We start from the raw sequence: 14,846 nt of genomic DNA, 5'->3' as shown, positions 1-14,846 counted from the left end.
GTGCTGTATGACTCCAAAGACACTTGATATGCTATCATTCAACCATTTACCTCAGTGGCTGTGCTCTGGTTAGCTCCAATTTCCAGAAGAAACTTGACAACTTCAATGTGATTTTCCTGGGCAGCCATATAGAGTGGAGTGAAACCATTCTAAAACAAAGAAAGAATAAATGTTTACAGTACAGTACATGAAATGAACAATTCATAGCAAAACTCAGGCTTAAATATTACTAGTTGTTCAGTGATTGATACAGAGTACTAGAAAAATGTTTAACATCTCATCAACCCATGAACTAGCTTTCTAGCACCTAACTAAAATTTGCATTATTTTAAGATGCCCATCAACTGGCAGAAAAGTCATGCTGCATGCCCAGAGAGACATTCCAGTCAATTAACTTCCCTGATGTTTTTCAATGATATTGGCGGATAGTGATGTTCCTTCAGAAATATTCAATCTGACATTTTGCATTTTAGGGAGAAATATTTATACTCACTTAACCCAAAGTTATTATTTTTTTTGTTTGTGGGACTGTCATGTTTAAATCAGAAAATGAGCCAATTAACAAAATGTAAAAGGAAGCATAACAGGAATTGGCCCACCCTCAACTCTATATCTGCAGTTAGAAATGACATTAAAATTTACTGTTGGATCCGAACGTGTAATTGGTCATTTCCTTTGCAATTTAACAAATAATTATCTGCTTATATTTTAAATAGCCTTTATATGCATAACAGTTTAAGATGCTTCTCATGGTTATACAAAATATAATTTTGAAAAACTCCAGGAGCTTTGTTCTGCATTAAATGAATGTGTTTTCTCATTAGTTTATTATTATCTATAGATCTGAATGGAAATTTTCTTTTCTTTGGGTATTAAAGTAGCTGTTTTATGCTAGGCTCCATCATTAGTTTCCCTCTTCTTCAAGTAGTAGACCCCTGTCACTGTTCTGTTTCTGTTCTTCCAAGCTTTAATAAAATGATCAAGATTTATGTCTCATTTCTGACTTCTAAAAGAACCTTGGATTTAAACGCCAGCACCACTAACACTCAAGGACTTAATTTAAAAGAATGATGAAGGTAAAAAAAAGTTTGTTCAACTATAGAGCCAGAACAATTTTTGATGCAAGCTTGCCTTGTCATGTCTTTAATTTTCACACGTCTTTCCCAAAATACTGTTTTCTGACAGAAACTTTCCTAATTTCTATTTGAGTGTAGAAATACTAAATGTGAACTTGGGGATTACGTCCCTTAAATTGATCACATAGTTTGAGAAATATTGTTCCCATGATTCATTTTGAACTTGCAACGCACCCTTTCAACGCATGCTTGAGTGCAGATAGCCTATTCAGAATCCTATGGAACAGGAATTACACTCAGTTGCCACTATATTAGGTACACTTGGAATCTTGCTCATTAATGCAAATATCTAACCAGTCAATCGTGTAGTGTTGCTTAAGGTTGTTATAGCTGGGGGGGGGGGGGTGTTGGAAATGGGGATAAGCTCCCACTACCAATTAAATGCTCCTATTGGCATTCATCTCGAATGGCAGGGGCTCACATACATCAGACAATTATAGGTTTAAAGGCTAAACTTGCCGAAAATGCAACAAATTATGATACATACAAAACAATGTCAGACAGACAAAAATAAATGAACTGAACAGGGAAGAGAGGAGGATAAAATGCTCATAAGTTTTAGGAGCAGATTTAGACCGCCCATTGAGTCTGGTCCACCATTTCATCAAGGCTGAGCCATTTTCCCTCTCAGCCCCAATCTCCTGCCTTCTGCTATATCCCTTCATGCCCTGACTAAAAATAAAGTGGTTGCAGTTTCAAACAGCGCACAAATCTGCATGCTGTCGATTGAAAATCTGATAATGAGAGTGAAACAGGATTGTTCAGCCTTCAGATTTACGATATGAAAACTAACAAGAGACAAGCAACACACACAAAATGCTGGAGGAACCCAGGGTCTGGGCCCAAAACATCTTTTGTTTATTTTTTTCCATAGATGCTGCCTGGCCCACTGAGTTCCTCCAGCATTTTGTGTGTTTTGCATGGATTTCAAGCATCTGCAGATTTTCTCTTTTTTGTGAAGAAACAGGCTACATGGCCTACACCAGAAGTGAGTGCCAAATTAATTAAAACAGAATTGGACACTGGCTTGGCTGTTTCAGTCATTCTACGAAATGAGTTTGAACAACAGTTCAAAGATACTGAAGTGAACCCTGAAGATATCTGACTAAGAAAGTATAACTCCTGTGGGAATGACATTCCAACAGTAAAATATAATAACCAACAAGCTACATCAGGCTTGTATATGGCAAAAATAGGAGGGCCAGCAATGTGGGGCTATGATTGGCTGAAATAACTACAACTTGATTGGAGATCCATCCACCATTTCTATGCCACATCCCCTGTAATACAGTTAACTGAAAGTGAATTAAGAAAGCTACTGGATGATGCCTCAGCAGTGTTCAAGATTGGCAGTGGAAAACTCAAACATATCGAAGGTGAAGTTGTGTGGCACACCTAAGTTTTACAAAGGCTGTCCAGTTCCTTATACCATCTATGACAAAGTGCCCAGTGAACTAGATCGCATGGAGGCTGGAAGAATTCCTTCCAAAGCTGAGTGAAGCAAATGCCAGTGGTCCCAGCAGCCAAAAAGAATGGGTTTGTCAGGATCTGTGGAGATTTTAAGGTCATCATTAACTCTGTACTGAATACTGATCAATACTCAAATAAAAACACAAAATGCTGGCAGAACTCAGCAGGCCAGACAGCATCTATGGGAGGAGGTAGTGGCGACGTTTCGGGCTGAAACCCTTCATCTACCTCCTCCCATAGATGCTGTCTGGCCTGCTGAGTTCTACCAGCATTTTGTGTTTTTATTTATTTCCAGCATCTGCAGATTCACTCGTGTTGACTGATCAATACTCTCTGCCCAGGATAGAGGATATTTTTGTAAACCTTTCTGGAGGAAAATACTTCAGCAAAGTCAACTTAGGCTTACCTACAGAGATGGAAGAAGATCCAAAGGGCTTTATCGATATAACACTTATTTTTGGAGTAGTATCAGCACCTGTACTCTGGCAGACAGCTATGCAGCTAGTGCTGCAAGGTTGCCAGGTACACAGTGTTACCTGGATGACATAATTCCCTGGTGACATCATTGTTACCAGCAAGGGTGACAAGGAACATCTCCAAAATCTCAAGACAGTGTTCAAAAGATTAGGGACTCAGAGTATGACATGACAAATGTGAATCCTTTAAACCAAGCATAAGTGTGCTGAGAAAACTCAAGTCGTGGTGGATGCCCCAAGACCAAAGGACATGTTGTTGGGACCCACTTCCCAGCGCACTCGAACTGGCTCACAAAGTGGCGCGCGCTGGCATTGAGGCCGGTCCCAAAGAGGGCGCCAAGCCTGCTTCACCAGCAAGGGGAAAAGCCAGCGCGCGGGACGGGACGGGACGGGACTGTGAATATGCGCCCCCTACAGCATTCCCGCCGGGGAGGGCGGGAACAGGAAGGCTTTAAAGCGAAGCCGCGAAGTTTGAATAAACCTCTTTTCCAACTGTAGCTCACCAACTACGTGTCATTATTTCAGCGCTGTGTGTAGCACACTGCTACAATATCATAGATGTGGTCCATTTTAGGATTGTCAATTACCATAACAGGCTCCTGCCAAACCTGGCTGCTGTGCCCCACCCCTTGAACTCATTACTACAGATCAGGAAGAAATAGCAATGGACTAAAGGCAAAGGAAATGGTGATGTCGGACACTGTATTCACACTGTATCTTCCAGTAAAGCTTGCCTGTGACACCTTGCCTTATGATTTAGATGCAGCCATGTCAGGTTATGAGTAATGGAGGTGAATGCCCAAGAGCATTTGCAGAGAAATATTATGCATAGACTGACAGAGAGGCTTTGAATGTGCTTTGGGGTGTAAAACTCCAGAAAAATTAAGATGGCACTAAATGGCAGCTCCTTTGCTTGCATATTCAGAAACAGCTTTATTTCTATCTTTGATGTTTCTTTTCTCCCTTTTTAGGGTGTGGGGGGGGGGTTCTTTTGAAGACCCTGACCTGGAGTTACTCTCTGACTTCAGTTCTTTGTGGGAATGGGACCCACTCTCAGGGCCTCACAACCGGCTGCTTTTTGATATCCCAAGCACTCAGCTGGAAGACAAGCATGACTTCAGGGTTCCGGGACTTTGTGGCTCTGGGGACGTGCTGATTCTAGGCCGGTGCTCCTGACTGAAGCATCATGGGAGAACACGGAACACCAGGAGCAGCGGGTTAGCTGCCGTGGGTTGTGCGTCCGGAGAGTTGCGCCTTTTTGGTGCCAACTCTCCGGGCACAGAACTCAGAAAAAGCGACGCAACAGACTTTTAACATCATAAATCAGCGAGTTGTTTGTTATGTCTCCCCTCTCGCTGTGAAACGGGGACTTCCCTTTTTCCCTTATTAGAGAGAGAGCCTGTGGTATGTTGAACTACTGGGTGAATGAGTAGTTTTTGGGGTACTGCAAGTCTGTATCTTCATTGATGCTTTGCTGCACACTTGAATGGTCAGTGGAGGATGCTGAAGCTTGTTTGCTGGTGGGGTTGGGGGGTCATCTTGCTGCTGGTTGTGTGTGGGAGGGGCATTGTAGGGGGCTTTGGGGTTCTAACATTTTATGTCATTCTTTGGGGCACTCCTCTATTTTCATGGATGCTTGTGAAGAAAAAGAATTTCAGGATATACATTGTATACATCTCTCTGACATTAAATGTACCTATTGAAACATTTCAACCTGTACTTGTATGGGAGAGAGTTTACTCTCATTACTGATCACCAACCACTAGTGTCCATTTTCATTTCACAGAATGGTGCTCCACCAACAGCAGTAGCATGAATGCAGAAATGGGCTCCATTTCTTGGAGGACACAATTCACTTCAAGAGGCCAACTAATGATGGAAATGCTGCTGTATTGTTCCGTTTACCCTTGGAAAAGGAAATAATTGAAAAAGACACTCCTCTTGATGGGGTTGCCTGACTTGAGGATTGAGAGTTGCTGTATGATCCAAGCTGAGAGCTAGTGTTGGTGGAGCCACATGCTGGTCATCTGGGCGTGGTCAAAATGAAAGCAATTGCTTCAAGCTTTGGTGGGTGGCTTGGGATAGATCGCCAGATCAAACAGCTTACCATTCACTATTTGGGTTGCCAACATGTCCAGAAGATGCCAAGAGCAGTGCCTCTCCATTCCTGGGGAAGGTCTGTATTGCCCTGGCAGTGGATTCATGTAGATTTTTCCAGACCATTCATGGGCACAAATTTCTTGGTAGTTGTGGATGAAGCTACAAAGTGGCCAGAAGTGTTCCAACAGCTTCCAGCATAGCCTATCACACTGTTAATGTGTTGCAAAGCCTTTACTCAAGGACTGGTGTTCAGAATACTTAGTACACCAACATCAAAACCTCTTCCCAACAGTGAAGCATGTTGGAAGGAGCATCAATCGTTGAGGGAACAATGAATTCAAAATTGAATCAAGACATTTTACAGGAGAATGTCAGGGTAGCAGGCCATCATCTGAAGCTTAATTCAAGAAAGATAATGTAACAATAAAATGATCCAAAAGACAAGATCAACTACAGAATGGTTTAAAAAGAAGAAAATTGGTGTTTTGGAATGGTCGAGTCAAAGTCCTGACCTTAATCCTATAGAAATGTTGTGGAAGGACCTGAAGCAAGCAGTTGATGCAAGGATGCCCACCAACATCCCAGAATTGAAGCAGTTTTGTAAGGAGGAATGGCCTAAAACTCCTCCAAATCAATAAGCAGGACTGATGTTACCAAAACGTTTGGTTGAACTTATTGCTGTACAAGGGGATCACATTAGCTACTGAAATCAGAGGTTCACATACTTTTTCCAATAAATACAAGTAATATTGGATTATTTTTCTCAATAAATAAATAATGTTTTAAGTGTTACTTATTTAATTGGGTCCTCTTTATCTAATTCTATCTTATCTTAGATGAGGAGCCTGGAACTGTTCCCAGTACTCAAGGTGAGGCCTTACCTGTGCCTTATAAAGCCCCAGCATCACATCCTTGCTCTTGTATTCTAGACCTCTTGAAACGAATGCTAACATTGCATTAGCCTTCCTCACCACTGTCTCAACCCGCAAGTTAACCTTTACAGTGTTCTGCAAAAGGACTCCCAAGTACCTTTGCAGTTCAGATTTTGGGATTTTCTCCCCATTTAGAAAATAGTCTGCACATTTATTTCATTTACCAAAGACCATGCATTTTCCATTATTTCATTTGCCACTTTCTTGCCCATCTTCCTAATTTGTCTAAGTCCTTCTGTAGCCTACCTGTTTCCTCAACACCACTTGCCCCTCCACCAATCTTTGTATCATCTGCAAACTTGGCAACAACGCTATCTATTCCATCATCTAAATCATTTATGTACAGCATGGAAAGAAGCGGTCCCAACAGCCCCCCCCCCCCCGTGGACCATGACTAGTCACTGGCAGCCAATCAAAAAAGGATCATTTTATTCCCATTCACTGCCTCCTACCAATCAGCCAATGCTCTAACCATGGGCTCTTAACTCGGTAAGCAGCCTCATGTGTGGCACCTTGACAAAGGCCTTCTGAAAGTCCAAATATACAACATTCACTATATCCCCTTTATCTATTCTACTTATAACCTCCTCAAATAATTCCAACAGGTTCATCAGGCAAGATTTTCCCTTAAAGCAAGCATGCTGACCTTGTCCTGTGTCACCAAGTACTCTATAACATCACCCTTAATAATTGACTCCAACATCTTCCCAACCACCGAGGTAGGCTAACTGGTCTATAATTTCCTTTCTGTTGCCTTCCTCCTTTCCTAAAGAGTGGAGTGACGTGTGCAATTTCATAGTCCTCTGGCACTATGCCAGAGTCCAATGATTTTTGAAAGATCATTACTAATGCCTCCACAAACTCTAATACTACCTCTTTCAGAACTGTAGGGTACAATTCATCTGGGCCAGGTCTTTCAGGACTTTGAGCACTTTCTCCCTTGTCACTCAATTCTCTTCCCTCACACCCTTCAACATCTGACATACTGCTGGTGTCTTCCACAGTGAAGACTGATGCAAAATACTCATTTATTTCACCTGCCATCTCCTTGTCCCATTATTATTTTTCTGATCTCATTTTCTAGCGGTCCTATATTCGCACTCATCTCTCTATTTTTTACATACTTGAAAAAGCTTTTACTATCCACTTTTATATTGTTTGCTTGCTTTTTTAAATATTTCATCTTTTCCCTCATAATGATTATTTTAGTTGCTCTCTGTAGGTTTTTAAAAGCTTCCCAGTCTGTCTTAACCACTAATTTTTGGTTTGTCGTATACCCTCTCTTTTGCCGTTACATTAGGGTTGATTTCCCTCTCAGCCGTGGTTGTACTATTTTGCCATTTGAGTATTTTTTTCCTTTCCCACCCATTACCTCCCAACTTCTCACATCATCCCACCTCCCCCACCCACCTATGTTTCTCCTCATCTGGATTCATCTATCACCTGCCAGCTTGTACATATTCCCTTCCCATCATATTCGTTTTGTGGCTTCTTTCTCTTTCTTGATGAAGGGCCTCAGCCTGAAATGTCGACTGTTCATTCCTCTCCATAGACACTGCCCAACCTGCTGAGTTCCTCCAGCACTTTGTGCAGGTTACTCTGGGTAGACTATCTGCTGAATCTCTTGTGTTTACACTCTATACAGTAGTTCAGTGCTCTGCCATGTTGAAATGAATTGAAATAACTTTATTTCTGACATCCCTCACATGTATGAGAAGTAAAAATCTTTACATCTCGGTGTAAATGTGCAATTTATGGTAATTTGTAATAAATAGTAGGTACAACAGGACAATCAATATAGCATAGAAATACCATTGTATCAAAGTTCATTGATACTTTGTGATCCCACTGTCATTGAACGAAAGAGGTCTACAGTGGCATGCAAAAGTTTGGGCACCCCTGGTCAAAATTTCTGGTACTATTTATTGTTTACTCGCTAAGCAAGTAAAAGATGACCTGATTTTTAAATGGCATAAAGTTAAAGATGACACATTTCTTTAATATTTTAAGCAAGATTACTTTTTTATGTCCATCTTTTACAGCTTCAAAATAACAAAAAAAGGAAAAGGGCTGAAGCAAAAGTTTGGGCACCCTGCATGGTCAGTACTTAATAACACCTCCTCTGGCAAGTATCACAGTTTGTAAATGTTTTCTGTAGCCAGCTAAGAGTCTTTCAATTATTGTTTGGGGGATTTTCGCCCATTCTTCCTTGCAAAAGGCTTCTAGTTCTGTGAGATTCTTGAGCCGTCTTGCATGCACTGCTCTTTTGAGCTCTATTCACAGATTTTCCATGATGTTTGGGTCAGAGGACTATGAAGCAAAACCTCCAGCTTGCGCCTCTTGAGGTAGTCCATTGTGGATTTTGAGGTGTGTTTAGGGTCATTATCCTGTTGTAGAAGCCATCCTCTTTTCATCTTCAATTTTTTTTTACATACAGAGTGATGTTTGCTTCCAGAATTAGCTGGTATTTAATTGAATTCATTCTTCCCTCTATCAGTGAAATGTTCCCTGTGCTACTAGCTGCAACACAAGCCCAAAGCATGATTGATCTACCCCCATGCTTAACAGTTGGAGAGGTGTTCTTTTCATGAAATTCTGCACCTTTTTTTCTTCAGACATTACCTTTGCTCATTGCGGCCAAGTTCTATTTTAACTTCATCAGTTCACAGGACTTGTTTCCAAAATGCATCAGGCTTGTTTAGATGTTCCTTTGCAAACTTCTGACGCTGAATTTTGTGGTGAGGACGCAGGAAAGGTTTTCTTCTGATGACTCTTCCAAGAAGGTCATATTTGTGCGGGTGTCTCTGCACAATAGAACAGTGCACCACCACTCCAGAGTCTGCTAAATCTTCCTGAAGGTCTTTTGCAGTCAAATGGGGGTTTTAATTTGCCTTTCTAGCAATCCTACAAGTAGTTCTCTTGGAAAGTTTTTTTGGTCTTCCAGACCTCAACTTGACCTCCACTGTGCCTGTTAACTGCCATTTCTTAATTACATTACGAACTAAGGAAATGGCTACCTGAAAACGCTTCGCTATCTTCTTATAGCCTTCTCCTGCTTTGTGGGCATCATTTATTCTAATTTTCAGAGTGCTAGGCAGCTGCTTAGAGGAGCCCATGGCTGCTGATTGTTGGGACAAGGTTTGAGGAGTCAGGGTATTTATAAAGCTTTGAAATTTGCATCACCCGGCCTTTCCTAATGATGACTGTGAATAAGCCATAGCCCTAACAAGCTAATTAAGGTCTGAGACTTTGGTAAAAGTTATAAGAGCTCAAATCTCTTGGGGTGCCCAAACTTTTGCTTGGTGCTCCTTTCCTTCCTTTCACTCTAAAATTGTACAAAACAAAAATAATACGCTAACCTTGCTTAAAATGTTGAAAAGAATGTTTCATCTTTAACTTTATGACCTTTGGAGATCAGTTCATCTTCTACTCACTTAGCGATTCACAGTAACAGAAATTTTGAACAGGGGTATCCAAACGCTTGCATGCTACTGTATATGTGGGGTTTTACTCTTAAACATCCTCATCCCCTTAGACTGTTGAGGTCACTGGCCCTGTAGTGGATCATGAATGTATCCCAGATGATAACTCAAATATTATGACTGACTAAAACTGAGCCACAAAGAAGCTGTAACTGGGAACTATAGAACTCTTTATTCATACTTCAAAATGTCAGAAGAGAGAGAAAGTCCAGGAGAATCTCAATCTCCAAACACAATATTTTACACTCCATAGGACGATAAGACATAGGAGCAGAATTAGGCCATTTGGCCTATCGAGTCTGCTCCGCCATTCAATCATGGCTGATCTTTTTTTTTCAATCATCTCCTCAACCCCATTTCTCGGCCTTCTCCCTGTAACCTTTGATCCCTGTCCAATCAAAAATTTATCAATCTTTGCCTTAAATATACCCAATGACCTGGCCTCCACATCTGCATGTGGCAACAAATTCCACAAATTCACTACCCTTTGGTTAAAGAAATTTCTCCACATCTCTGTTTTAAAAGGGTGCCCCTCTATCCTGAGGCTGTACCCTCTTGTCCTAGACTCTCCCACCATGGGAAACATCCTTTCCATATCTACTCTGTCTAGGCCTTTCAACATTCAAAAGGTTTCAATGAGATCCTCGCCCCATCCTTCTGAATTCCAGTGAGTACAGACCCAGAGCTATCAAACATTCCTCATATGATAACCTTTTCGTTCCTGGAATCATCCTTGTGAACCTCCTCTGGATCCTTTCCACAATCTCGACTCACCTCACTCTATCCCCAATCTCCTCACACTACCTCAACTCCCCTCACACTACCCCCACTCCCTCACCCTTATCTGTTCACTCCCCTCACTCTATCCCTGATCCCCTTATTCATCCTCATGCCGTGCATGCTGATCCATCTTGAGCTTTTGATCTTCTGAACCTTGGACATGACCCTCAGTCATGAGCAACATATTTTTAGCTATGGAAACAAGCAGCCATACCCAAGGTTATTTTCTCCCCTCCTATAGTGAGCTGTATGCAGAAGCTCTATTCTATGGTCTTCACAAAACTTACTGTACGAGGCTTTTGTGTCCATTAAAGGGGCAGTCTGCAGTCATAAGCAGAGCTGACTGGGCAGCTTCAGAATTCATGGGAATTGTTTGAAACATCTTCTAATGTTTATCACTGGCTTAAGCTGATAGGATGTTATAGTCAGAATTTAATTATTCAAAGAGTGTCTTAGCAAATGACACAGTTGGCAGCCTTTGTCCCTGATGTATGACAGAGTTTGCAACAATGGGAACAGCAGCAAAATCAATGTCATAAAACTCTTAACGATAACGGACGAGGACACCAGAGTGTTCCGAATGAAATTCAATAGGAAGAGAAACTGCAGATAAGTACTGTTTAGAGTTTCAGAGTTATACAGCAGGGAAACAGGTCCTCCAGCTGAATTCTCCATGGCAACTATGGCACTTTCCTAAGTTACTCTCACATGCCTGAATTTGCCTCATATCCCTCCAAACATCTCTCTTTCATGTACTTACTTCAAAGTACATTTATTTAAAACTTCTTAGCACCTTCTCCATGGAAAAAGACTATGTACTTTCACCATCTCTGGGCTCCTCATGAACCAATCAAGTCACACCTTAATCTTCCCCAGTCTGGAGAATACAGTCCTTGTCTACAGTAGGATGATGCATATTTAGAAACATAGGAACATAGAAAACCTACAGCACAATACAGGCCTTTTGAAGCCAATGCTGTGCCGAACACGTACTTACTTTAGAAATTAGCTTGGGTTACCCATAGCCCTCTAATTTTCTAAGCTTCATGTATCTATCCAGGAGTCTCTGAAAAGACCCTATCGTATCTGCCTCCACAACCGTCGCTAGCAGCCCATTCCACACACTCATTACTCTCTGCGTAAAAAACTTACCCCTGACATCTTCTCTGTACCTACTTAAAGCACCTTAAAACTGTCCCCTCTCGTGTTAGCCATTTCAGCCCTGGGAAAAAGCCTCTGACTATTCACACGATCAATGCCTCTCATCATCTTACACAACTCTATCAGGTCACCTCTGATCCTCCGTCGCTCCAAGGAGAAAAAACCGAGTTCACTCAACCTATTCTCATAAGGCATGCGCCCCAATCCAGGCAACATCCTTGTAAATCTCCTTTGCACCCTTTCTATGGTATACATACATCCTTCCTGTAGTGAGGTGACCAGAACTGAGCACAATACTCCAAGTGGGGTCTGAACAGGGTCTTATATAGCTGTAACATTACCGCTCAGCTCTTAAATTCAATCCCACGATTGATGAAGGCCAATGCACTGTATGATTCCTTAACCACACAGCAGAAGCTTTGAGAGTCCAATGGACATGGACCCCAAGATCCCTCTTATCCTCTACACTGCCAAGAGTCTTACCATTAATACTATATTCTGCCATCATATTTGACCTACCAAAATGTTCCACCTCACACTTATCTGGGTTGAACTCCACCTGCCACTTCTCTGCCCAGTTTTGCATTCTATCAATGTCCCGCTGTAACCTCTGACAACCCTCCACACTATCCACAACACCCCCAACCTTTGTGTCATCAGCAAATTTACGAACACATCCCTCTACTTCCTCATCCAGGTCATTTATAAAAATCACAAAGAGAAGGGGTCCCAGAACAGATCCCTGAGGAACACCACTGGTCACCAACCACCATGCTGAATATGACCCATTTACAACCACTCTTTGCCTTCTGTGGGCAAGCCAGTTCTGGATCCACAAAGCAATGTCCCCTTGGATCCCATGCCTCTTTACTTTCTCAATAAGCCTTGAATGGGGTACCAAATGCCTGCTGAAATCCATATATACTACAATCTACTGCTCTACCTTCATTAATGTGTTTACTCACATCCTCAAAAAATTCAGTCTGGCTCGTAAAGCACAAACTGCCTTTGACAAAGCCATGCTGACTATTCCTAATCATTTTATGCCTCTCCAAATGTTCATAAATCCTGCCTCTCAGGATCTTTTCCATCAACTTACCAACCACTGAATTAAGACTCACTGGTCTATAATTTCTTAGGCTATTTCTACTTCCTTTCTTGAATAAGGGAACAACATCCGCAACCTTCCAATCATCCAGAACCTCTCTTGTCCCCATTGATGATGCAAAGATCATCGCCAGAGGCTCAGCAATCTCCTCCCTTGCCTCCCACAGTAACCTGGAGTACATCTTGTCCAGTCCCGGAGACTTATCCAACTTGGTGCTTTCCAAAAACTCCAGCACATCCTCTTTCTTGATATCTACATGCTCAAGCTTTTCAATCAGCTGTAAGTCATCTCTACAATCACCAAGATCCTTTTCCATAGTGAATACTGAAGCAAAGTATTCATTAAGTGGCTCTGCTATTTCCTCCGGTTCCATACACACTTCTCCACTGTCACACTTGATTGGTCCTATTCTCCCACATCTTATCCTCTTGCTCTTCACATACTTGTAGAAAGCCTTGTGGTTTTCTTTAATCCTGTCTGCCAAGGCCTTCCCATGGCCCCTACTGGCGCTCCTAATTTCTTTCTTGAGCTCCTTCCTGCTAGCCTTATAACCTTCTAGCTTTCTATCATTACCTAGTTTTTTTAAACCTTTCAGAAGCTTTTCTTTTCTTCTTGACTAGATTTTCCACAGCCTTTGTACACCACGGCCCCGTACCATTCCTTCCCAGTCTCATTGGAACGTACGTATGCAGAACGCCACACAAATATCCCTGAATGTTTGCCACATTTCTGCCATACATTTCCCTGAGAACATCTGTTCCCAATTTATGCTTCCAAGTTCCTGCCCGATTACTTCATATTTCCCCTTACTCCAATTAAACGCTTTCCTAACTTGTCTGTTCCTACCCCTCTCCAATGCTATGGTAAAGGAGATAGAATTGTGATCACTGTCTCCAATATGCTCTCCCACTGAGAGACCTGACACCTGACCAGGTTCATTTCCCAATACCAGATCAAGTACAGCCTCTCCTCTTGTCAGCTTTTCTACATATTGTGTCAGGAAACCTTCCTGAACACACTGAACAAACTCCTTGCTCTAGGGTTATGCCATTCAGTATTTGGGAAATTAAAATCTCCCACCACAACAACCCTGTTATTATTACACCTTTCCAGAATCTGTCTCCCTCTCTGCTCCTTGATGTCCCTATTACTATTGGGTGGTCTATAAAAATCACCCAGTAGAGTTATTGACCCCTTCCTGTTTCTAACTTCCACCCACAGAGATTCAGTACAGAATCCCTCCATGACTTCCTCCTTTTCTGTAGCCGTGACACTATCTCTGATCAACAGTGCCATGCCCCCACCTCTTTTGCCTCCCTCCCTGTCTTTTCTGCAACATCTAAAGCCTGGCACTCTAAGTAACCATTCCTGTCCCTGAGCCATCCAAGTCTCTATAATGGCCACTACATCATAGCTCCAAGTACTGATCCACGCTCTAAGCTCATCCACTTTGTTCATGATGCTTCTTTCATTAAAATAGAAGCATCTCAAACCATTGGTCTGAGCACACCCCTTCTCTATCACCTGCCTATCCTCCCTCTTGCACAGTCTCCAAGTTTCTCTATTTGTGAGCCAACCTCCTCTTCCCCAGTCTTTTCAGTTCGGTTCCCACCCCACCCCCAGCAATTCTAGTTTAAACTCTCCCCAATAGCCTTAGCAAACCTCCCTGTCAGGATATTGTTCCCCCTGGGATTCAAGTACAATACAACCTTTTTGTACAGGTCACACAGAAGAGGTCCCAATGATCCAGAAATCTGAATCTCTGCTCCCTGCTCCAATCCCTCAGCCACGCATTTATCCTCCACCTCACTCTATTCCTATACTTATTGTCACATGGCATAGGCAGTAATCACGAGATGACTACCTTTGAGGTCCTGCATCTCAACTTCCTTCCTAACTCCCTGTAGTCTGCATTCAGGACCTCCTCCCTTTTCATACCTATGTCCTTGGTACCAATATGTACCACGATCTCCGGCTGTTCATCTTCCCTCTTTAGGATATCATGGACGCGATCAGAAACATCCTGAACCCTGGCACCTGGGAGGCAAACTACCATCCGTGTTTCTTTCCTGAGTCCACAGAATCTCATGTCTGACTCCCTAACTATAGAGTCCCCTCTTACTGCTGCCTTCTTCCGTTCCTTACCCTTCTGAGCCACAGGGCCAGACTCTGTGTCAGAGGTGTGGCCACTGTTGCTTCCC

The 14,846-nt window shown here is 42.3% G+C and overlaps 1 protein-coding gene across 24 annotated transcripts in view; it reads right to left on the bottom strand.

The window, feature by feature from the left end:
• Positions 1–14,846, bottom strand: part of ank2b (ankyrin 2b, neuronal) — an 874,534-nt gene that overhangs the window by 373,673 nt on the left and 486,015 nt on the right. For all 24 annotated transcript variants that reach the window (XM_073065114.1, XM_073065112.1, XM_073065128.1 and 21 more), the window contains one exon: positions 51–149. In XM_073065114.1, the coding sequence (XP_072921215.1) occupies positions 51–149 (99 nt within the window). The remainder of the gene's footprint in view (positions 1–50; positions 150–14,846) is intronic.

The sequence above is a fragment of the Hemitrygon akajei genome, chromosome 13 (assembly GCF_048418815.1).
Source record: "Hemitrygon akajei chromosome 13, sHemAka1.3, whole genome shotgun sequence".
NCBI classification, from domain to species: Eukaryota; Metazoa; Chordata; class Chondrichthyes; order Myliobatiformes; family Dasyatidae; genus Hemitrygon; species Hemitrygon akajei.
The sequence above is the reverse complement of the archived record's forward strand: the minus strand, read 5'-3'. Positions and strand labels throughout refer to the sequence as shown.